This window comes from Notechis scutatus, chromosome 3, assembly GCF_049901735.1.
Source record: "Notechis scutatus isolate UNSWTSFEM ecotype Mainland chromosome 3, rNotScu1.2, whole genome shotgun sequence".
Taxonomy (NCBI): Eukaryota; Metazoa; Chordata; class Lepidosauria; order Squamata; family Elapidae; genus Notechis; species Notechis scutatus.
The window spans coordinates 186,969,432-186,995,808 of NC_142011.1; the positions used below are offsets into that span (position 1 = coordinate 186,969,432).

The 26,377-nt window shown below is 35.8% G+C and overlaps 1 protein-coding gene across 1 annotated transcript in view; it reads left to right on the plus strand.

Annotated features, from left to right (window-relative positions):
• The window catches only part of RIMS2 (regulating synaptic membrane exocytosis 2), a 286,641-nt gene that overhangs the window by 86,746 nt on the left and 173,518 nt on the right, over nt 1-26,377 (plus strand). Inside the window, exon 6 of the mRNA XM_087962082.1 lies at nt 9,114-10,027. Within this exon, the coding sequence (XP_087818208.1) occupies nt 9,114-10,027 (914 nt within the window). The remainder of the gene's footprint in view (nt 1-9,113; nt 10,028-26,377) is intronic.

Here is a 26,377-nt window from a genome sequence, read left to right on the forward strand (position 1 = left end):
GCATGCGATACTGTGGAATTCTATGCTCTCCTAAACATGAGTGATTTTCCTACAATTCCCAACTCCACTGTGCTGAAGCTGCATATTTTTCTGTACAAGCCCAGGGCTGTTACAGTAAATCATTGCCAATATGCACCCAGTGTGAACATCTATTTCAGTGTTTATATTTTATCCACCAATATAACTTTTTAACTAAAACCTGTTTTTGGTTTATTGTTCTGTGTCCTGCTCCACAGAACAATTCATGTCTTTTCTCTTTTATATTGCAACTGAAGTACTGTATTATAATTATAGGGAAAAATGCTTTTAATTAAATACCTGATAGCACATAACCATTCAATTGGATTTTATCTTAATCATGTTAAAGTAAGGGTGGACTCTTTTTTGGTCTGTTTAACCACAAGCAGTTTAAAATTTATTTATTAAAAATGAGCAATGCACTTATTTCCAAGTTCTGTTGCTTTTTAAAAATTTAATATCCTAATATTGTATTATTAGAGGCTTAGTGTTTTAAAAAAATGTTTTAACTTTAGTGGAGTTTAGAATTGCTTTGGGCAAATTTCATTGACCCATATAATTGAACACAGCACTGTATGTATGTATCGGTATGTATGCATCGGTATGTATGTAGGTGTGTACGTATATGTTTAAAAATAGGTAAAAATAGTTCTTGACAATAAAATTTCTGGTTTGACTGTGTGTGTGTGTGTGTGTGTGTGTGTAGAATCTAGAGAGAATCTTCTAATAATATTGGTATAAATTGGAAAGAACAATACAATTTCTTGGAATTTACATTTGTTTTAATTATTTAGGATCAAAACAGAAATTTTATTGTCAATAATTATTTTTACCTGTTTTTTAATTGCTGCTAATAATAAAGAAAAGACTATTTTTTTATCTTGACCATGGGTGGGTGAGGGGACACACATACATGACAACTGATTTCTAAATGTAGATAATTGTTCATAGTTTTGACACAAAAGAGCTGAAATTTCTTAATTGACCAAGTGTTTCTTTTGCAAAAAAAGCATGCTTTTCTTTGAAATAAATGTCACAGTAGTAACTTCTTAAGCTATAACCTTTTCTTTAATCATTTGTCTTTGGCCCGGATCCATTTTTCCCAATAGTAATTGCTATTTTTAGATTCTTAAAACAATATATAATAACTGATAATATTAATACCAATATTTTAGCAACTATAGATTAAAACTATAGTGTTTTACATGGTGTTTTTGAAACAATTATGTAGCTCTGCAGCTACAATAGTTTTTTCTTAATTGGTCTACTCGTATTTCATTAAACCCAATTTAAATATTTTTTTGCAACTGTGGCACATAGTATTAATTTTTTTTTTGCAGTGTAACTATCATAACAAATATAAATGATGACAAGCATATTTAACATAATGTCCCAAATTTTAGTACCAAATTGTATCCAAAATGCTTTCCTTCACTCTAACCATTTAACTAGAAGTCTTATTCTCTTGCAGGTATCACCCAAAAAATCTGGTAACCTTTTTATTTAGTTTACAGTATTCATATAATAGTTTTTAAAAATAAATGTTTAAATGTACCAGACCATATTCTTAAAATATTACTAAAATGAATTATTTTAGCAATCTGTGGTGATGTTTTTTCTTTTTTTTATTATTTACACTTAAAATTACATAGTGCTTATAGTTTGTTGCTGAAATTCCCTAAACTGAAAAAGAATGTTGCAATACAGACCACCTTGTACAGTGTTTGTATGCAGTGTGTCCTCAAATAAAGTAGGAGTCATTAGGAAATTTTTTAATTTCTCAGATTATAATGGAAATTGTAGTGTATTATGTCCATGCAGGGAAGGGAAATCCTCCCATGCCCTGGAGGAACAAGCCTCAAATCTGGCTAAAATGTTAGTGAATAGCAACATTTTGAGCCAAGAGTATTGCATTTTTGTAGTATGTTATTGATATAGTTTATCTTGATAATAATATAAGCCACGTAGGGTAACCCTGTGATAAGACAGATGGAAAGAAACAAACAGAGAGAGAGAGAGAGGGGTGGGGGTGGGGAGTGAGTTTGGGCTTCCCAGGCATGGTGGGGTAGGGAGAGGGCCATCTGGTCCACCCACCATACCAGTTTTACAATGATCAAAAGTGCTTTAGAACAATAAAGCACGTATTCCAAGGCCATTCTGACAGTGAACAGTTAAGTGACCAATCGTAAGTTCACAACTACCTGTAGTGCTATCCAGTGGCAATACGGTCATGATGTATGATGTCACATGACTACATCATATAGTGATGGCAGTCCCAACAGGCAGGAAGTGACGGAGTCCTAGGTAAGACATACCTGGATGCTGCAGAAGTGGGAGTTCCGAAGCCCTGGGAGGCCTGATATAGGCCATGCATGAGTTGAGGGAGGTCAGGGGAGGAAAGGAGTTGTGCCATGTAATTGTGAGTGCAGGAAGGAGTGTAGGATGCAGTGCAGTATGAGTGAAAGTAGACTGTGGGGTGAAAAATCTACAGTAGCATTGTTCTGACCCGACTCCACAAGGAGCCAGTCAGTCAGTCAGTCAGTCAGTCTCTCTCTCTCTCTCTCCCTCTCCCTTTCTTTCTGAGGGTGCGCTTGCTCTTTTCTCAGCAGTGGATACACACACACACACACACACACACACTCCAAAGGCACACCAGACGCCACAGATTCCAGGAAAGGATTCTAATACAGTCCCCAACAGGATTTAAAAGTTCAGACTCTCAGTGGCTGACCAACAGAGAGACGAATAGTTGTCTGCCACACCCATTTGCCTCTTCCCCCTGCCTTTGATCCCCAGAGCTAGGTGGGGCTTAGCTAGCAGCGGTGGCTCTTCCATCCCAAGGAGAGGTCCATAGATTTCTGCTGCTCTCCTTTCCTTTGCCTTCTGTGTATCTGAGTGTCAGGCACAGGGCCCAGCTGTTCCTGCTCCTCCGGACCTGGGGTCTGTTGACTCTCCATCTGGGGGCTGATGGATGGCCCAGGGTCCGTCTCTGTCTCTGTCTCTGACAGCTCCATTCCCTCTTCCCCCTCAGAGCTCTCCGATTGCCTTGATGCTGGTCCTGACTCCCACTCCGCCTCCTCATCTGATTTGGCTGCTGGAGAGGCTGGCGGCCGACAGGCCAAAATAAGCACAAGTGCAGGAAAGCCAAGGGATGGAGGAAACCGTGAAAGCCTAGGAAATAGTGGAGTGAATTGTGACTTTTCCTGTTTATAGGATGGCAAAAATATGTAGTAGAAGTATGAACAGAATTGATTCCAAATTTTCCTTTTACTCATAAATAATCAAAGCTGATCATGATACTGCAGGCTGTGTTAGTGGATCAAACATATTCAGAGCAGATTCAACCACTTGCAGATCTATGGCAAAGAAGTAAGACCGGGAGCTAGAAAGTCAGGGGTTATTGAACTATATAGCGGCACTTTCAAGCCAGGATAAGAATCAGGCAGGGTGAGAAGAAGGAACTCAGAGATAATCCAAAGACACAGTGAATAATTGTATTGGATGATAGCCAAGTGGTGAAACAGAGGTATAAGCCGAATTTGTGAAAACAGAAATTTGATGGATCTGATAGAAGTATGGTAAAAATAAGTTGCTGAAGTAATATGTGATATAGATAAATTAGAATAATATTATATGAATAAATACTTTAAAATAATAAGAAAACTCAGATATGCACTTTTTATTCTAACTACAGAAACAGGTTAAAATTGTTCTTTTCAATAGGCTTTTGGTTTCAGCTACCCGATTGTGGGCAAGTGTATTAGGCAACTCTATTTACATAAAGAGAAATCTTTTTGTTCTTACACTCATATACCTAGAAACTAGGTTAACTGTCCTTTCAAATTGTCTCAATCCAACTAATTTGGATTGAGATTTCTTTCTGGGCTATGTAGACAGAAAAACTGTTTTGCTGAGATCCAAATGATTCAGTAAACAGGTCTTTGTTGATTAATCTGCTGCTGAAGTTAACACTTGAGTTTTTGTTCATGTATGTGCAAAATAATAATGAAAAATTACTTTTATATATTCTACTCAAATGATTAATCAGAAGTCACATCATGAGACCATTGTAGTATGTCATTGCAGAAATAAAAAGCACTTGATCTTAAACTCAGACAAATTATATTTAAACACATACTATTGAATCAAAATCTACTATAATAAACTCTCAGTTTAATACACCCTGGTTTATTGACTTCAGCTACATAGACAATCTTTTAGTATTTTTTAACCAACCTACATTAGTACAAAGTCCACTGCATTCAAATTAGTCCAGATAATTTTGAAATAATATTGATTCCATATATCTTTCTAGTTTATTTTGGAACCTTGTATAAGTTGTATCAGTATAATAACTTAAACAGAGCTTTATTTAATTTTACGTGTGTGTGTATGTGTGTGTGTTTGTGTGTGTGTGTGTGTATTTGTTTGTATTCAGACATCAATATCAATCCAATTATTAATATGGTAGTTCTCCGATTCTTAATTTAGCTCTCCAGATAGAATCCAAGTGTGCAGTAAAATTCATAGGAACTGTTCTCTGTTGAAAACCTAACATTCTTTTTAAAGTTAATTGAGTCATGCTGATTTTATTTTATGTTATTCTATATAATCAAAACCAAGAATAAATATGATAAAATAAAATCTAGGACACATTGGGGTTTCTTCCTGATTTTTTTTGCCCTGCAGTTGCCAACTAGATTCAAGCCATTTTCTAACTTGAACTTTTTTGTTGTTAGCTTTTGCTGTCACACCAAATTCTGCTGACAGAAAGACAGATGGACAGAGCCCAAATCCATTTACATAATTTCTTTCTGAAGGTCCATTGGTCTGGAAAAAAATAAAAAGGAGTAGAGAGCAGGTTTGAACTATTAAAGTCTGTCAGCAGACTAACTTTTCTAAAACAGAACAAAACAGGACTTTATTTTGTACTGCAGAAGTCAACAAAAGAAAAATGGGCCATGTCTGGTTTTAAAATGTATTCCTTTTTGTTCATTATATGACCCATAACCTAAACTGGGCTATTATGATAAGCCACTTGATTTGGCATATCATTCAAACAACGTAATAATAAGCCCAAGAATGAAAATGGGAAGTTTTCTTAAATATTTTGGAGAATCAGTTTTGGGATAATCATGAGAATATGAAATAATAGAACAGGTAATTAAACCAAGTGAATGTTCTGCTCAGTTAGGAATTCAAATCAAATCTGCTTGAACACACCCAATAAGAGAAAGTTGACTATCTCTGTGAGTAATTAGTTCTACTGCGGAACTGCTCTTATGGAACATATGTTTTCCTAACATATTCAATAGGAATATGCTGATGGAAACTGCTAGATAGAATTTAGTGTGTGAACCTCAGTAAACTTGAATTGGGCAAACAGTTTCAATTCTATTTCATACTTTTTGAGCAAAAGAATTTCAGGTTGTTTCAGAAACCTCTCAAATTAATTTTCAGGTTAGTAAATACAGATATATAAATTTTTAGCATTATTTGGAAGAAAAGTTTTTAAAAGGTATGATATTAAATAACAAACTGTGGTGTTCCCCGTTGGTACAGGCACACTGGGTGCCAGACCAAAGAAATCTTTATATTATCTTAGAAAAGATTGTGCAGAATCTTAGAACTGCACATTGTCAAAATTCCCATAAGTCAATGGCAAAAGGCCATAATGCTTGGATCCATACATATACTGCACTGATACATTACGACATCCTAGGTTCTTGGGAAGAACTTGATGTCTATGAAAGCTAAGATGAACTAAAGAACTCATAGCTGTGACTTCATCTTGTCATCATCTCCTTTTTATGACCCCATAATCCCTTGCGGGTTACAGTCTGGGCAACTGAACGGAAAAGGGTGTTTACTGGCCAGATGCCCTTCCTGTCACCAGTGCAGAATTTTATTCAGCAGATAAATTCTCATTGTGCCCAGAGAGAAATACACAATCCTGCCTCTGCCTAGGATTGTGAGGTGAGAGCTCCATTCTAGGCCATTGCACCAGTCTTAACTTCACATTGTTGTGAACAGATAATAGTTTATTAAATTTGTATGACACCTGACTGGCTGTTGATGGTTCATGGCAATCAAAGAAATTACAGTAAAATCAATATAACATAAACAATAAAAGACAGAAAGTGCAATGAAATTTGGAGTATCACTCTCCCTTGCCAAAGACTTGTGTGAGGAGCCAGGCTTTTATACCTCTTCTAAACAGTAGCAGAGTGGGTAGCCATCTGAATCTTGTTCCAGATAGTTGTTGCAAAAAAGATGTACTTCTGAGCTCTTGAGAGCTGGTGTTGTCTAATACAAAATCCAGAGCACACCAACTTTTCAGGATTGGCTCAGCTGGACAGATGTTATGATAGGCAGAACAGTGGTGGCATTTGACCGGTTCTGCCCGGTTCTGGAGAGCTGGTAGGAGTGATGAGCAGCGAAGACCGAACCGGTTCTCTCCACTGTTCTGCTGTTGGGTCCACCTGCCTGCCGGGGCTCTCATACTCATTTTTATCGGCAGAATTTGAAGCGGAGCTGCTTTGCGTGGCACAAAATAGCGCTGCGCGGCAGCTGCTGAAGCAACTGGCATTGTGCAGGCTTGCAGGAGGCAAGTTAGAACGCCTCTGAGCCTGCCAAATGCCTCTGCGCCTGTGCAACATGCGTGTTTGGCATGCACATGCATGCAAAGTGTGTACACGTGCGCAAAGCGCGCCCACCAAGCCTCGCCCACCGAACCGGTGGCAAGAATTTTTGAATCCCACCACTGAGGCAGATTATCCTTGAAATTAGAACAGTCACCCAACAATCAAGGAAATCTAGGAGTTTAAGTTCAGATCAATCAATTTTAAGGATTTTGAATACATTTTAATGGAAAGTGCTGATGTTTTCATGTTCCAGTAACATTACACTTAAAATATTTTTACAAGTACAGGTTTAAAAGAATATAAACTTTTAAACTTGGAATAGTATTTTTCCCTTATTCTTTTAACAAATTATGTATTTCTTTAAAAATAAGATACTTTAAATAGTTCAAAAATGTCTGATGATGTGCATTTTGCAGAAAACAATACTGTAACAAATCACTAATCAACTAAGTACTATAATCCTCCTTATCGGGTAATACTTACTTGACCTCCAGCTATATACAGCACATCACAACAGTATTAAACTGTAGCTCCTATCTCATGTTCTCTGTAACTTTTCTTCTAGATCATAATTCAGATTAGAGACTAGTAATTTTTAAAACCTATATTTGTTCCCTTCAAATATTGATTAATTTGTACTTGAGGTGGGGAACTTGTATTAAAAGGCTATTTTTAAAACAAAAACAAATGAAATTGTATATGGTATCCTCAAAAACAAATGAAATTGTATATGGTATCCTCAAAACTATCAGGATTTAATGAAGCCATAGGGTGCCCAGAAATTGATATTCCTGATTTCCCAGATGTGCAGTGGCTGATCAACAGGTAAAGAAAGACCTTTGCATATTACTATGAAACTAATAGTCTTGTAGAGCCAGAGAAAAAATTCTAAGTAAACAATTTGTTAATATGCCTAACTGTTTTATATTTTAGCAAGTGTATTCTCAGAATTCATGACTTTAAAGAGTGTTACTGTGACCTGTCTATCAACTTTACAGTCAGAGTTTTGAAAATATAATTGATATTCAGTTAATAAAAAAACAATATACTGTGCTTAAAATATGATTTGCTTTTCTTGTATTGTACTTGATAAATGCTAAGAAAAGAATGCATAATAGAATACTTTGTATTTCCTAAGAAACAAAAATGGATTCAAACGTATATGCTTAGACTTAGAATATAAGTCTTATTATATTACAAATGGTATCGGAAATTTCAGTGAGTCTATTTGAAATGTCACTAAGTTGGTATTCAATTCTCTTTTCTAAGCTCATTTTGTCAAGTATATATTCCATATATATATATATATATGTATGTATGTATGTACGTACGTATGTGTATGTGTATGTGTATGTGTATATATGTGTATGTATGTATGTATGTATGTATGTATGTATATAATGAGAAGTTGATAATTTAGACGAAAGTCTTGGAATATTTTTTCTTCTTTTGAAACAAAATAGCTTATTATTTTAGGTTGTATTTTGATAACAGTATAGCATGGCATGATATAAACAATAATATAATATATTTGTAAAATATAGCTTACAAAAATTTCAAGAGATTAATGAGATGGATTACATTTAATAGAGATCACTCTATAGTTCCCATGGGATTTTAATTAGATTTAAATGTAGTCGTTTTAGGGACTAAAGTTTTCATACCTGCTTTTGTGATTGGTCATTATTATTATTAGTTTCATGAACATCAGCTTAATTCCAGATTACATTTTTGAAAGGTAATGTGAAAATAATTAAAATTTATACTTTGAATTTGTTTGCAAAAATGAGTGAAAAACAGTAGTTAAGTATAGTTGGAATTTCCCAAAATCTATTTGTACATTCAGTTTTCTTTGTGTTATTTTATTGCATCTGGTATTACTTTGAAGTGTTTTATTTGTAATATATTAGTAAATATTTAGAATGTAAAATGTTTTCATGGTCATTATCTTCGTAAACCTTGTATAGAGATCCTATAAAACATAGACGGTGAGAGGTTAAGACTAATAACAAGAGTTAATAACATTAATATAGCAAATTAGAACATAATTTTATGCTGCATGCAAATGTTTTAAAAATTATACTTGGGAAAGATACAATTTGATAAAGGCAAATTATGTGGAAGAAAGACTGCAGCATTCTATATTACTGAAAGACTACGCAGCATTCTATATTATTTCTGTTTCATTGTGGATGTAAATAATGACGTTTGAATCTCTGCTGTCTGTACTTTGGATACTACATTTCATTAGCAAGTGTTGCAAGATTATATAAAGCTGGTATACACAATCCTTAAGTATTTGACTTTGTAGAACTTAAAATAACATTCATCTATTAGAGTTGTTATGAATAGTTAGGGTATGGTAGCTCAGTCATTTGGAATAAATACTTTCTGAATTAATTTGTAATAGATACTTGTTTAGTAATTTTTCTTTTCTTTTTAATTGCTTAGAAAAAGAAGCCCATCAATACCCAGGGATCAAAACAGAAGTTTCAATCAGCTGGAGGAGAAAGACGACTATTTACAGTATGCAACATCAGATGCTGCAATGCCAAGATCACCATCAGATTATACAGACAGACATTCACAACATGGGTTGCAACCATATGAAGAACCTGAAATTGATGACTATAGGGATTCTAGCAGAAGAAACCACAGACGTTCAAGGGAATATCAGTTAGAGGAAGATGACATGCAAAATAGAGGAGAATATGAAAGGCAGCGGAGGGAAGAAGAATATCAAGCACGATACCGAAGTGATCCTAATTTGGCTCGTTATCCTGTCAAACCCCAACCATATGAAGAGCAAATGCGCATTCATGCTGAAGTCTCGCGTGCACGCCATGAAAGAAGGCACAGTGATGTGTCTTTGGCCAATACTGAATTGGAAGATTCCCGGATTTCGATGATGAGAATGGACCGACCATCAAGGCAAAGGTCTGTCTCTGAACGCAGAGCTGCCATGGACCAACGTTCGTATTCAATGGAAAGGACTCAGGGACTAAGTCCCAATAGGCAGAGAACCGCAAATCACAGTCCTCCAACACCGAGGAGGAGTCCAATACCTTTTGATAGATCAGATATGAGGAGAACTGATCCATTAAGAAAACAGCATCATTTAGACCCAAGCTCAGCCGTACGGAAGACAAAACGTGAAAAAATGGAAACCATGTTAAGAAACGATTCATTGAGTTCAGATCAGTCTGAATCAGTTAGGCCTCCACCCCCAAAGCCTCATAAAACAAAAAAAGGAGGTAAAATGCGCCAGGTGTCATTGAGCAGCTCTGAAGAAGAGTTGGCTTCCACACCAGAATACACCAGCTGTGATGATGTAGAAATTGAAAGTGAAAGTGTTAGTGAAAAAGGTAAGGCCTTTTTTTCTGTTTGCCTTTTAAGTAGAGGGTAATTTATTTTGAGTATGGGATTTGAAATGACAATAGAAGTTGGTCCCTGTGAAGTTACGTTCTTCATGCTGATGCTTTAAAATGTGGTTTTCTCTAATTTCAGTAGAGCTTTACAAATGAATTTTGTATTATCCTCTCTTGTTTAATAGTTTTAAATCTACATGAATCCAGTATTCGATACAATATTTTTGTTTTTATTTGCTTTTTATAAACATGGTTTTCAGGGCAAAAGTTGAATGAAACTACAGATTAGCTCTTGTATTTCTGACTAACTTTGCATCCTAGTTTAAAACCAAACACACAGAACCAGCTGGAGTAAGTACATAGCACTGAATTATGTCAGTTGTGTCAAGGTAACATAGTTCTTAGAGGGTGTTTATTGGTTTTTTTTTAAACTGCAAAAACACAAAAACCTATTATTTTTATTATGGCAAAAATTCCAATTTCTGTATTATGGTATATTATTTTTGTATTATTCTGTTTTATGGTGGATCTTATAGCAACATCAGGAAGATCAATTTGAGTCAATAAAATAGAATTGGAGAAAGGCTTAAACACCTTTCCTACACTAATATTCATGTCCTGATACAGTTCAACCTAACCCCAGGGGCAGCTTTAAGGTATTAAAAATCAAGAGATTTAATTACCCCCGTGTTATATGTAATTAAAACAGTGCAATACAAAAATAAGCATTTAATTTAAAAAAGTCTACTGATCTTTGTGCACTAATAACTTGATATGAATTGGCTAAAATTAGTGAAGTTGACAGATTGAAAGTAATAAACTACAGCTATTGATAATTCTAGATTTCATCTGTGTAGGACATTTTATGCTTTTAAATGTGACATTTGAATGCAATGATATCAAACTGCTGCAGGGTAAGTGAAGTATTTGTAAAAAGTGATATTCTGTAACACGGTACACTAAAATATAGTATGGTGCGCTTACTCTGTGGTATTTTCCCTTTAAAACCTCATATTATTACTATTCTTAAAATATTACACCTTGAGCTTTACATGCAAATAATCTCAGACAATTGGTTCTTTGATTCTTAACAAGGTACTGTAATTGGTCCTCTTTTTCTTTACTGTCAAGCTTTAGCTTCTTATGAGGATTTAAACTTTCAGAACTATGGAGTTAAATTATTAAAAACAAAATATTTACACTATTTTTAAGAGTTGTGTCACTAGATTTATGTTTTATATTTATACCAGGTACCTAAATACATTCACTTGAAAAAAAATATCTCCTTATAAGTGTTCTTTGGACTGCAACATTTACTTTACAATCATGTGTCTTCTGTGTTACTGTTTTGAAGAAATATATTTGTGGTATAAAGGAAAAAAGAGCGAAAATCTGACTTCTTATAAATTATTGCTGCCCTCTTCAATATTTTACTTTTGATCTGTAATATAGGACTACAAGCATTACAATTTTTTTTCAAAAGTGTTGGTACTCTAAGAGCACACATACTTTTTTCCCCTCATGAACAAGTTCAGAATGTACAGTGGAAAATCACTTCTGGTGAGAAATGGTGAACTGATGTTCCATGAAGAGTAGGACACGTTACAGTTGAAAACAGCAGTTGGATGCAAGGAGCTGGATTGCTGAAGCCTCTCTGGAGAATGGAGAGATCTAGAAATCACCCATATGCATTCCAAACAGCTGTTTTTTTTTGTTTTTTTTTAGTAAATAGGAACTGAGGGTTTTTTTATGGTCAGCTTGCAAACAGCTGGGATTCATAGAATTCCATCAGTCTTATAGCTTTCAATATATAGCCTACATGGACTTTAAGTTCAACCAAACCCCACAATCTTAATTACTTTGTATTTTTTTTAAAAGAAATTTCAGAATTACAGGTTTTGCTGTATTTGCTGGTTAAGCTTTTACTCTTTTAAGAAAAAAGTTTTAATTACTTAATTACTAGTTGAAGGTTTTGAAAAAGAAAAAAAAATGGAATATTCTGCAAAATGGTGATTGGAATGTTGATTTTAGAGAGCTTTAAACGGACTAAGGGTTCAGATAGAATTGAATTAAGACTTGGAAGTTAATTAAATCCTCCCTATGGGAAACTTTACATTTGGGAACAAAAATAACTTAATAAGATGACTAGAAGGCACCAGGAGGAAACCAATACATATGTAGATCCAAGGAAAAAAAGAATTATTGGATTCAGAAAATAATTTTAAAGACATCTGCTATTATAGATATATTAGATGGTGTCACAGAAGATAAACAAGCTTCATTAGATAAGCTGAAATTAATTTCAATGTGAATTTAAAACAGTAAAAGGAAATATTAAATATACAAATGAAACCAACTGATGTTCTAACAAGTAAAATAGACACACAAATACTAAATCAGAAGAGCAATGTGGAGATCCTTTTTATAGCAATAGCACTTAGACCTATATACCGCTTCACAGTGCTTTACAGCCCTCTCTAAGCGGTTTACAGAGTCAACAGTGGTGGGATTCTACAGGTTCACACTTATTCGCTAGAACCGATTATTAACATCCTAAGCAGTTTGGAGAACTGCTTGTTAGAAGAAATTACTGGCCTAATCCTGTAAAGAAGTCAGGAAGGAAACATTCTGGTGTTGCTTACAGAAACTGCCTCTCCGTTAACCCTTATTACATTCTTGACAGGACTAGACTTCCTGTCTCAGGAACTTCTCTGAAGCTTTTTTTCCCCTCCTTTGCTGGTACTTCGCTTGTGTGGAGTGACCATTCAAAGTTACAATGGCACTGAAAAAAGTGACTTATGACCATTTTTCACACTTACGACTGTTGCATCCCCAGAGTCATGAGAGGCCAGGCGAGGAGATGTGAGTGATATTGAGTTGGCCATGCTAAACTACCACGCATGTCCACCCAGTCACATGACCACCAAGCCACACCCATCAACTAAGCCATGCCCACAGAACTGGTTGTTAAAAAATTTGAATCCCACCCCTGAGAGTCAACATATTGCCCTCAACAATCTGACGCTTCATTTTACTGACGCTCAGAAGGATCGAAGGCTAGTCAACCTTGAGCCTGTTAGGATCAGCAGAAGTAGCTTACAGTGCTGCATTCTAACCACTGCATCACTATGGCTTTTTTATGGCTTTTATCAAGGGGACTTTTAAAGTTGTCAATGATTTTGTGAGAAGAAACAATGAGAATATGAAGAGTGACTTGGATATTTTCTTTATGGTGGATATTCAAAAGGATCTTGCTAAAGTTATCAATGACCTTGAGAGAAGAAACAAAGAGAATCTGGGGTACTAAATGCTGTCAGAAGAAAAAGGAAAGAATACAAAGTCAATTTATTAGATCAAGGTTAAAATTGATGGACTGTTATTTCCATTAAGGTTTAATGTTTTTTTTTTTTGACTAGCACTGGATGATGATGTTTTAAAGGTTTTGTTTATCCTTAAGAGATAAAGAGATTATTTATTGCATTTTAAATATGTGTGTTTAATAAATGCAAGGAAAGGATTTAAAGTGGGTTTATTAGATATAGAGTGTAATAGTTATATTGTTTCCTAATGGACTTCTGCTGATCAAGATGGAGTGATACTTTAGTGAACCCTTGAGGAGAATGGATGGCGTTTGGAATGAAGAGATGACATTGTATTTTAAGAGACTGTGATGAGTTGTTAATGTTGATTATACTTGCTGGTGATGAAGGGGGAGGTTTATTTTTCTTTTCTTCTGCACCTTTTATTTTTATTTTATCTTTTGTAGTCTGTACATTTTTTTCTGTATAATCTTTAATAAAATTATTGTGTAAAAAAGAATGTGTCTTTTTACTTTTAATTCTTCTTTTGGAACTTTCAGCATTAGGATCTCCTGTATTAATGGACAAGATATGAAAAATGTAAGAGAAGAAAGGACTGAAATTACATGCTCATCACACCAGACTTTTGAACATTTATTAAATTGTAGTACAACAAACATAGACAGATAGAATCTGTCTGTAGGTATTCATTTCTAACCATAATGGACCCTCACATTGTTGCTGGGATTGTGTTAGGAAAAGGACTCATTCAAATAGGCTGACCTAAATCTCTAAAATCTAAATATATCTTCTGCTGAACCGAAAGTGTCTTTATCCATGATGGTATCACTCATAAAATGTAGAAGTTAAAGAAAGTGATTGAAAAAAAATCAGCCAGAGAAGTATGAAATGTCAAATTTACAGTTCCAAAGTTATGTATGTGTGAAATACAGATAGTTCTTGACCTCTGATTGTTTGGCCAGTGATTGGTCCATGTTACAGCCATGCTAAATGAATGGTGGTTACAAGGGGTCCTTAGAGTTCTGGCTGTCAGAGTACTCCTGTGGTCACATGATTACAATCTGAGTGCTTTTCAACCCTTAAAACCAGTTGTCAAGTTTTGGGGAGACTCATATAATTGCCATTTGCAAACTTTCCTACCAGCTTTTCCAGAATCTCAGTTGGGAAGCCGGAAAGGAGGTCACAGGGGTAAGTCTTCCTCATCTGTGTAACCTCCCGAGACCCGTCAGCATATCTGCCATGCTGGCCATTTGTGCATAAGAGTGCACTTTCCAGGAGTGGGATGCAAATATTTTTACTACCAATTCTGTGGCATGGCTAGGTGGGTGTGGTCATGTGACTGGGTGGGCATGGCTTTTTTGCCCCACACACTCTTGTTTTTTTGCTCCCATGAGGCTTCCCTGAAGCCCAGGAGGCAAAAATTGGAGCATGGGGGCCCTCCACATAGCACGCCCCGTGCTCTGTTTTTTGCCTCCTGGGCCTCAGGGAAGCCTCCTGGGAGGCCATTTTTACTCCCAGGAGGCTTCCCTGAGGCCCAGGAGGCAAAAAATGGAGCGCAGGGGAGGGCGTGCAGCACTCGCTGGGCAAAGCAGAGAGACAGTGAAGGGGATCCTGGCACAGCTGGTTGTCGGAACAGCTTTAGGAGGAAAGTAAGAAAGAAATACTGGTTCGGCTGAATCGGTAGCTGTTTTTTTACTACTGGTTCGGCTAAACGGTAGCATTTTTGACTACAGGTTTGCCCGAACCAGGCTGAACTGGTAGAATACCACCACTGGCACTTTTCCTGATTCATGCAGTGCTCCCTGACTGGTGCCTCTTGTACACACTCCTGAACCTTTTGTACACCCTTGCACACTCTCATGGTCTCCTCTCCCTCATCCCTATAGCCTCATACTTACCTGCAGGCCTGGAATTTGTAACTTCTTGCTAGTTTCCCTCGTGATTTTGGTTGTGGGAAGCCAGCAGGATGATGCCTTGCTAATGGCCATGGAATTCAATTAGCAACAGCAACTAGGACTGCATAGATTGGACACACTTTACAAGCACATTCTTTAGCAATGGAAATTCCAGTTCCAATTGCTGTTTTAAGTCAAGGACTACGTTATCTGAACAGCTATCCCTTTAACTGTGTGTTTGAATGATAGCATATTTATGCATTACTATTATGCTTTTAATCCCATCTTTTTAAAAAAATATGTGGCCAACTCAAGGTGGTGAATACAGCTAACACCCTGTGTCCTACTTTTTTCATAACAGCAACCTTATAAGGTTGTTTGTGCTGAGAGAGGGTGACTGGTTCAAAGTCACCCAGCCAAGTTTCATGGCTAAAAGACGCTTAGCATTCACAGTTTTCAGCTCAGCACCTTAACCCAGGGGTCCCCAACCACCGGGCCCTGGACCGGTACCGGTCCGTGGAACATTTTCTACCGGGCCGCCGGTTTGCTGGGCGCCGCCATCTTGTTTCTATGAGAAAGTGCTTCCGGGTGAGCTTTTCCGGTTGGAAAGCGGTGTTTGGGTCTTGAAGGAATCCTTGCGCCTTAGTTTCATCGAAGGGGGCGGCGGCTTCGAACGAAACTAAGGCGCGAGGATTCTTTCAGCACCCAAGGCAAGGCGAGCCGAGCGACCATCCCGAAGCCATCCCGAAGCCCATCGACAAAGGTACAAAGGAGGAGTTGAAGGTGGCGGGGAGAAGCGGGGGACGGCTGGCTGGCCGGTCGCTTGGCTCGCCTTGCCTTGTCATGCGTGCTGATGCCGGTACCGGGCCGCGGATCATTTTGTGATGCCGGTACCGGGCCGTGGCACAAAAAAGGTTGGGGGCCACTGCCTTAACCACTGCATGGACAAATTATGTCCTGCTGTAGATCTATTCTGATAAGATACAGGCCATTGCCGATATTAGCATGTAATTTAGCTAATACATGTCAACAGTTGAGCTGTTCAAAATTCAAGTCGTCTTACTAATTACTGATACTTTTGATTTTTTTGTAACTCAATTTTTGCTTTAAATGTTTGAGCCAACAAAAAATAATGAACTTGCAAGTGTTTTTATTTCTTTTAAATTTGAAGAATTATTTAAGAATTATTTAAGAGTTATGGAGAGCCAGTTTGGTGTAGGGATAAGGTGTAAAGCTAGAAAGCAGGAAACTGATCTCTAGTCCTGCCAGAGCCATGAAGCCACTCTTTCTCAGTCCTATGAAGAAAGCAATAGCAAACCACTTATAAAATTCTTGCCACGAAAACTTCAGAGATTATCCAGGAATCTATAGAATAACAGCAAAATAAGCTATCAATGTGAAAACTAAAGTCATATTTGAAAAACAAGTCTGCTACAAATTTAATTCAACTTGGAAAACATTTGGGAATTATAATTCTACAAATGGACATGCACTGCATTCAAACTTCGCGTTTCTCTTAATAGAAGGATTTAATATAATGATTCATTATACTTACTGTTGTTAGAGGAATAACAATTCAATTGTAATAATATTCTGAATGTTACATTGATATGATACTTCAATATGTTGCACTAAACAAATATTTTTATTTAATTTTATATCATTTGTAGATTTCTTTTTCATTTAATTTTTCTTTTTTATGTTTCTTGATTCTAAAATAAAGACACTGGGGGAAAAGGGAAAGTACAAGTACAAAAAGAACAAAATTAATTAAAATCTACATCTGCTGGGATACATAATTTTTCTTAAAATATTTTTCTGGACACATTTCTCTAATATTTGTATTTGAAGTAGCTTTCCTTAATTTATTCTTAATGCAGTTGTCCCCAATTATACTTTTCATAGACATTTTGATATAACTTTCCTAAATAGATTGTATGCCCATTTTGTTTTGGATTGTCCTGGCCATCAAATTAGTTAATTAGCTATTCAAATGGTAAACCCATCTGACAAGTGGCCATACTGAATCTGCTGTTTATGTTTCTCAGTTTCCAATAAATAATAGGATTAAAGTAGTGACAATGATGTTACCTAGTTTGGGTAATGAAATGTCTGCAAGAAAACAAGCAAGCTCAGAGAGCACCAAGGATCCCTCATGTCAACCCTGAGCGCTACAAATATTCTCCTTATTAAAGTAAGGTTGGAATCATTACTGGAGCTGCCCTGATGTCATCAAATGCTATTTGGGAGACGGGCAGCAGCTACATTATACTGTACAGTGATATAAAATGCAAATCCCAAAGATCTATGTATTTGATATATAAAGTTGTGCTGTAATCGAATATTTTCTAATGCTGTACTGTACTTAGGTGGGGGGAAAAATGAGACCCCAGCACCTCTCCACCAATAATCAGCACTCAGATCAGCATAGATTAACTCCAAGGTTAACTTCAGATCACTAATCAAATAAGCAATACCCTAATCAAGAAACTGCTGAAGAGCCGTCAGTAAACAGGCCAACCAAACAATCTCTAATCCACCCAGACAGGCAAGACACCACAATATAAACTGACAGCAAACAGCACTCCTGATGATGTTACCTAGTAAGGGTAATGAAACATTTGTAAGAAAACAAGCAGGTTCACCAAGGACCCCTTAGGTGATTTTAAATATAGGAAATCGCTAGCCTCTGGGCCTTAATCAGCCTTGAATCCCAACCTCAACCTTTTCTCAGTGCAGCGCTACATTTTCCCTGTGTGACTTCTGGTTATCTGTATAGTGGTGAGGGTAATGGTGCTTTTGTAGCTGCAGGGGTTGGACTCCTTCCTGTTCAAAGTCCATTTCAAAGAGTCACTAGATAGGGGCTTTGAGGCCTGATGCTACCTTACTACTATGGCTTGTCTCCATTACTGCTTGATGTACCTCTCATCTAAGAAGGAGTTCTTAGCCAGAGTCCTCACTCTGAGTGGAAACAGAATTCTTTTATGTCTCTCTGTTCATAACACAAGAGATCTTAATGATTTCTTTCTTGTCTTCTTTGAATAATTAGTTTAACGAAGGGACTTATGGTTGGTCCCATGAAGTTATGGCCATTGCAGCGTCCCCACAGTCATGTGATAAAAATTTGGGCACTTGGCAACCTACCTGCATTTATGACTGCAGGGTGGTTTCAACTTCCTCACTCACCTGTCTCCCTTCCTTTAGAGCCCTGCACTCCACAGCTTCTGCCACTCTGTCTTTCTCCTGTTGCTGACCAGGCAGCCTGGCCTGGCCCCTTGCAAGGCAGCTGCCGGCTGCATAAGGCTTTTTTCCTCAGGAATTTCTTCACACATACAGCAGTTTCATCATGAGACCTGGGAACAATGGCCTCAGGTGACTAGCAGAGGCCTTGCAAAAGACCAGGCTGGTCATATGGGAGGAAGAAGACAACAGACAGCTATGGTGCCAGGGGCTGTGAAGTGCAGGAGTCAGGCCGGACACGCCAAGAAGATTTTGAGCTACAGTATGGCAAGAGCCCTGTGGTTCTGGAGTTGCTTGCAGGATGGAGGGTGGCCTGAAGGGCAGAAATTGGGAGAATATTTACAATCCCTTGGAAGAACTTGAGGTTTGGGGTTGGGAGGAATCAAGAGCAGAGTGGCTTGTATTGGTCTGAGTCCTTGCCCATGGTGGAATTCATTTAATGATGGCAATGAGGAGTTTGTCAGGACTGCCAATGCTAAGCAATGTGGCTGGGTGATGTTGTGCTTTATGATCGCATTGCTTAGCAATGGAAATTCCAGTTGGTCACAAGTTGTGGACTACCTGTACAGCATTGTTTTTGCATACTGTAATCTCCTTTTCTGCTGCTTTTTTAACATAAGCCATCATAATACACAGTTCAATTAAATTGTGTATGGTAAATTGGCATTGCAATTTATATCTGCTTCATCCATTAGTGCCTGTAGCAAACTGTGGTGATGCCAAATGACACAATTACAACGATGATGCAAATGCTGCAGTTATTTACCTCCTGATATCTAATGTAGGTACATAAAATGTGACGATGTTATCACCCAGGTGTTGTCATGCACATGTCATCATTTACCCTCCTAGTCCCCTTGTTGCTGATTTGAAGATTTTGTATGAAATAATTTCCAGGTTTTGTGTATAATTATACTTTTAGACTCTAACCTTTAATACAGACAGTCCTTGACTTAAGACCACAATTGACCCCAACATTTATACTGCTAAGCAAAACATGTGTAAATGAATTGTGCCCCATTTCACAATTGTTAAGTGCAGTGGGTTAAGTTAGTGACACGGTTGTTAAGTGAATCTGGCTTCCCCATTGACTGTGCTTGTTGGAAGGCCTCAATAGATGATCATATGACCCTGTGAAACAGCAGCTGTCATAAATATGAATCAGTTGCCAAGCATCCGAATTTTGATCACACCGATGGGGGAACTGTAATGGTTGTAAGTGAGAAAAAAGTGAGCCACTTTTTCAGTGCCATTGTATCTTCAAAATGTATCTTCAAAATCTTAAAAAACTACATGAATGACAGTAAATCGAGGACTACCTGTATTTATAATGAAAACAGATATCTTTGCAAAGATTGCTTTTAAATGCTTGATTTTTCAAAACATGAAAAATGATTTGGATCCTAAAGATTATATTTCTGATAGTTATTGATAAACTTTTTTAATTATCCAAGGTGGGTAAATTATATATATTTGTCTCTTACTTGTGTAATCTATATAAACTAATTTGAATTATGCATTGAAATTTGTTTGTTATTTATAGAAATAATCTTATTGAATGCAATTTATTTACTAGCACATCATTAGTAATTAAATTTTACAGCTTTGTGCCAATTACTAAGAAAAGATATTTTAAGACATCTGGATATGTTTAATATAGCCATCTATCTATTAAATACACAGATTAGTGGGAAATGAAATGAAAATGACAAAGTATCATATGGCATTTTAAAGCTTAGAAGATTTATGTTGGTTTAATCCTGGTCAGCAATCTCTCAAATTTATTACATTTCCAAGAAAGGAAAACTGATACCCATTCTTTCAAAATGTTGTTCATGGATTCCTGTAAACTTGAAAGGCAACATTTGACAAATCAATTTTAATTTTAAATCCATCATTCCCACTTTAACATTTTAAGGACTTTCAACCCTGTTTAACTTAAAAATACTGCCTCTGTTGTGAAGTAGGGAGACCATATTCAATTTAAACTTATGAAAAGTTCTTAAAGTAATAATTATACAATGATTCAAAGTCACGGTTCTCATTTAACTCATTTAACAACTGCATTGCTGCATTGCTTAGCCATGGAAATACTAGTCCAAGTTGTGGTCATAAGTTGAGGACTACCTTTAACTGTCCATGGAGATTCTCAGTCATCCAGGTCATGATTGTTTCAAGAGTGCTTTTTCAAGAGGCAACTGGACTTCCTTCTTTTTCTTTGAAGACGCTTCGCTTCTCATCCAAGAAGCTTTTTCCACTCTTGATGAGAAGCGAAGAAGAAGAAAAGAAAAACCAGAAAGTCCACTTGCTTCTTGAAAAAAGCACCTTTGGGATTACCTATTTAACTGTTTTCCCCCAAAGAATTAAGTATTCATGAGTCTCAGTCAGTAGTGGGATTCAATTTGTTTTTACTACCCGTTCTGTGGGTGTGGTTTGGTGGGCATGTCAGGGGAAGGACACTGCAAAATCTCCATTCGCACCCTACTCCAGGGGAAGGATACTGTAAAATCTCCATTCCCTCCCCACCCCACTAACCTGCTTTCCAGCTACGTTCTCCTGTGCAGAGCAACAAAAGAAGACCCAGCTGACCAGCTGGGACTCGGGAAGCAGAGAATGGATGGGGGCGGGGCCAGTCAGAAGTGGTATTTGCCGGTTCTCCGAACTACTCAAAATTTCTGCTACCGGTTCTCCAGAACTGGTCAGAACCTGCTGAATACCACCTCTGGTCTCAATATGAAAATCCAACCTATGCCTCAAGAAAGGCCAAAAATTTCTCAGATGGGCTAATGCTGATCTTTAGAAATAACAAGTGATTACTCTATGTAATCATTTGTTCTATGTATTGTTTGGAAGCCCAGAACAAATTGCAAAGTAGATACAGGTCAGTAGCAAAATCTTTGTGACTGAAGGTTTGAGGCGACTAGTTGGTAACATCCTCACCAATTTGCTATGTTTGTTGTGACTGCTATTTTGAAAATGAATCTTAAGAAAGAAATGTTAACCGACATCATGATCTTTCTCTGCAGTCACAAAAAGAAGTTACAAAAATGTGTTACTTTCTTAATAGACATGTAATTTACATTATTTCAAGTTTTATATTTGATGCTTTAGTGAACATTTAGAGTATGATTCATTTTGAGGGCTCTTGTTATATAATTTGTTTACTTGGAAATTGGAGAATATGTGGATGCCAGTTATGTAATATAAATTACAGTCATACTGGAGTTTTTCACACAAAGCTGCCTTTCTTTGTTGGAAGCACTTGCTTGTTTTATGTTTCAGTGTACTAAAAAGAACAAAAAAGGGACAGAACAAAGCAAAAAAGAATGCAAATTGTAAATTACTGTGATTGGTTTAACTTCCCTGCAAATGGCTCAATCGCTGTTTGGACAAGCTGTTAAGACACATCTAACTAAACTGGCTTTTTAAATGGCTCTTAACAGCCATTTCTTTAATTTTTAAAAATGCTTTTATTTTGGGTTAGTGTTTTAATGTTACATTGTTTTTATTTGTTAGATTTTTGAAAAATAAAAGACAATTTAACAACGTGACAGCATTTAAACAGATTAAACCTGTTTCCTATCGGTGCCCGTTGGTCTTTCAAACTTAATGGTTTGCCTACGTGAGTTTGAAATAACAATGAAATCCAGGAATCCATATGCAAATTGGCCTTCTAGGGTTGTTCTAGTTACTAATGGTAGAAGCAGCGTTTATAGGTGGTAAAGGGTGATATAAGACAGGTATTAAATGCTGAGTTGGATATTGGTAGATAGCCACTACTGGAATGGACTTCTCAATGCCAATTAACACAAAAAAGTTTATAAATAAAATTGCCTGGTATTTAACTTTATAGTGTAGACTTCGGAAGAAACAACATCTGTGTTTCTTTAGAAATACAGAGATTGAGAAGAAATTGAGGAAGAATGGCACTGACGCCTTCTATAATATTTATTTCTAGTCTGTGTTACTTCAAGGGAAAATGTGGCTTTATATAGTCTTAACTTGTATGTTATCACAGTATAAGATATTATGGAATGTATTTAAGGAAAATGTAAGTTAAAAGGAGCAGCTTAAATTTGCAAAAGCAAATCCCTACTTTTAATGCCTTAATGAATTTGCAATTTTTGTAACTATTAACTCTTGCTTAAATCAAAGTTTTTGGTAAATGTTATGATGATGCTTTTTGTCAGTAATGGAGGTTAAGGGTTAATGCATAGCTAATCATATTCATTGAGTTAATTTTACATTTTCGTTAGCCTTCATGCAAGATTGATGCTAAATTAGATTTATGAAAAGTGGTAGTAAAGAAAAAAGTGAGGCTGTTACTAAGAGTGTTTCCTATTTATTTTACCCCATTCCCTTACAATCTATTTGAAAAGACTTCTAGACTTCAAGCCAAATTAATAGTTACATTTTGTCAGTTGCTTAGTGTGAATCAGAACATCTGTATATTGTTACTATTTATACAGTGTAGAAATAATATTTAGCAGTTGCATTGCAACTCTTTAGCAGTGTTTATTGTTTTTGATTTATCAAAATGATTTACACATATGATCGGTGAAGCTTTTAAAAGAACCTGACAAGGATGTATTATTAACCCCTTGTTGTAACCCAGGATGGTGACTTAGGAAATAGTGGGAACTGTGGAATTAGCATACCTAATCATCTACAAAATTAGGCTATAAATGTTACCAAAAACATTTGACGGAAACAGTCTGTGCAAAGCCCACAGAGTATTATTTTGTAAAATAATATTAAGGCTATTAATAGTTCAAGAAAGCTCATTGCTATTGTAAGGCAGTATTTATTAATGGTAATAAATTTATTAAAGGTAAACAGATTAAAGCAATAATTGAATTTTGATCTCAGAACCAATACAAATTTTCCATAAGTTAAATGTTCAAGCAAATTTAAACTCCATAGAAATACCACTTTCGGTGATATTACTGGAGATAGAAATTAGAAGTACTGAAAGTTATTTCTGTAAAATATTCATAAAGATGTTTATATATATATATATATATATATATATATATATATATATATATATATATATATATATATATATATATATATATATATATATATTCTTAAGTTTTCATGGTACTTACATGTATGGTGTTCGGCTTGGTTCGGGTATTTTCCCACGTCATTGTAGTTCTTTTAAAGATGTAGCAACGTTTCAGCAGAATCTCATCTGCCATCATCAGGCTTCTGTATTGGTCCGTCTGTGGGTCATATATACACACACACACACACATACATATACATATACATACATATACATATACATATATATATATTTGTTTTTTGTTTTTTACTGAAACACAATCCAGATTTTTTTTTTTTAATCTTGTGACACATTGAATAATTACTTTGGGGGTTAGAGAGCATATTCAAATAAAAGTCTTAATTTATCTAGGTTTAGAATTTAACCATTGCCTTTTTAAAAAATACGTTGTTTGAAAAGAAAAATCTGCTATTTTAAAAATAACTTTATTACCTTGGGTAAAAAATAGCTGTGGCTTCTTATCACCCTTGCCCATCCAAAGACTGTTTCTTTCTCTTGGAGCTACAAAAGGAAACTATACTAGATAAGCCCTTATCTATATGTATTCAAATATATAAATCATACCTTCATCTAAAAGTAAGTTTGTTTCTTTGAATGTGCCTTAGGAGGATATTCCTGTATGGAATATGGGAATTTTCTGAATAGTGTTTTCAAAGGAAACATTTTCTTCATGACTTGGTAAAAAAATTCAAGGCCTGTTATAATCCCACCAGTACATATACACATAGAATTGTTGCTTGCATTAAAAAGCATGGCTGAACTGCTTAAAGAAATACCAAATTTGTTCTATTCTGTAGATCCATTGTTAAGTACTTTAGAAGGTAATAAATGATGCTGTAAGAAAATATTATGGACAAAGATTTCATGTATATTAAAATCATAGAAGTAAAATAATATTGATGAACCTGAAAATGTGATATGATGAGAAGCAAATTTGGATAGTTTTCTTCCTGTTCTTCAAGCTAGTATTTTCATGGTGTCTCATCTGTATTTTTTTTTATTCTGTTAGGAAGGAAGTTATGAGTTTGATGTAAATTAGAGAGACTGAAAAAAAAAAATCTCCCATCTATTTGGTTGTATTGGTTTCTGCTATGTTTCTGGAGTTGGTGGATTAAATGAATGACACTTGAAAAAGGAGCACCTTTACAGAAAACGATGAAACATTTTAGGATCATAATGCAAAATTATTCTATTGCTTTTGATTTTGTTGTAAAATTCCATTTAGATCAGGAGTGGGGAACTATGGCCCTTTTATGACTTGTGGACTTCAACTCCTGGAATTTCTGAGCCAGCTGGCTGTGGAATTCTGGGAGTTGAAGTCCACAAGTCATAAAGAGGCCATAGTTTCCGACCTCGGAATTAGATGAATGATGGCAAGTAAGGTAGAGCAGGAAATATTTTATTTGCCGGGGAAAAGATTGAAGGTGAAATTTGATATTTAAAAAATGGCTGCAGCATATTTAAACTTAGGGGTGGCTTTAAAAGAGGAAATAAAAGACTTAAAAAGAGATTAAGTCCCCTCTTCATGGCTGGTAGATATAATGGCAAGACATAGCGTTTCTTTAAATACTAGGTTCTTGAGAGCCAGTGATATCTACAGCTTATGGATTTCATGCAAGGATGTAGGTGGCTGCTGTGAGAAACAGAATCCTAAATTAAAATATCTTTATTCTGAACCAAAAGCAATTTATTTATTTTTTGTTAGTGGACTCAGATTATTTCATCAGTTAATTAAGTGACTTCATATGAACGTCCAACTTTTTTTAAAACAAAACCTGTATTCACATAATATGCTAGCTTGTGATGATTACAAATTTAATTAATTCAAATTTCGGGGTTTCTACAATATATTAGCCATACAAAATAGCACCCACATGAATTGTTCAAATTTAACCAATGTGGTAATTGTCAATTACAATTCTTTCAAAAAAATCCACAATTACAAGAAAGATTTTGCAGGGGAAATCTTTAAATGTATATTAATGTTTTAGAAGATAAAGGGTGGTGGTGATTATGATCCAAGTATTAAGATTAATATTCCTGTTATTTGGGATCCAAACATTTATAGCCCTGATTTGGAAAATGAAGTGATAATGAAACCTCATGCAGATCTTTAGTCAGAATGAATGGACAGCCATTAAGGCACAGATGAGAACAGCTTTTTAAATAATAATGTTCTCATTACCTCAATACAGTCATGTTAAAAATATCTAATTAAGAAACCTGAATATCTAACTCCAATGTTGGATATATTGATTTCTTTTTAGAGTTTTTATTTTACTATTAGCAACAAATGTAAAAACTCCAAAAAGTAGTCAATATATCCAACACTGGATTTAGATATTCAGCTGTCTTATTAAGATATTTTCATGTAAGATTTATTAGCTGTCCAATACCAATGGAGGATTTGATTTTTTTTGACACCTATGTTCACACAACATACAATAATCATAAACCTATATATTTAACAAAACAGAATCTCCTCATGAGATGTTATGCCTCACACAACATGGGTTAGGTTCACACAACATACAATAACTCTAAACCCATGTATTAAAAAAACAGAATCTCCACAGATGTTATGCCTAACATGTAGATGTTAATTTAATATCCTTTTAATATAAATTTGTTTGTTTATTTATTTATACAATTACCTGGTGTTCATGTCACAGTAATGACTCTGTGCAACTTACAAGGGTAGAAACACAGATTACAGATCCAAACAATAGTATCTGAGGTCAAAAACTGTAATCCCAACAAGTAAAATACAGTATTAACCAGCAGAGCTTGTGTATCCTCCAAGCCTGAATACCTGGGTGGA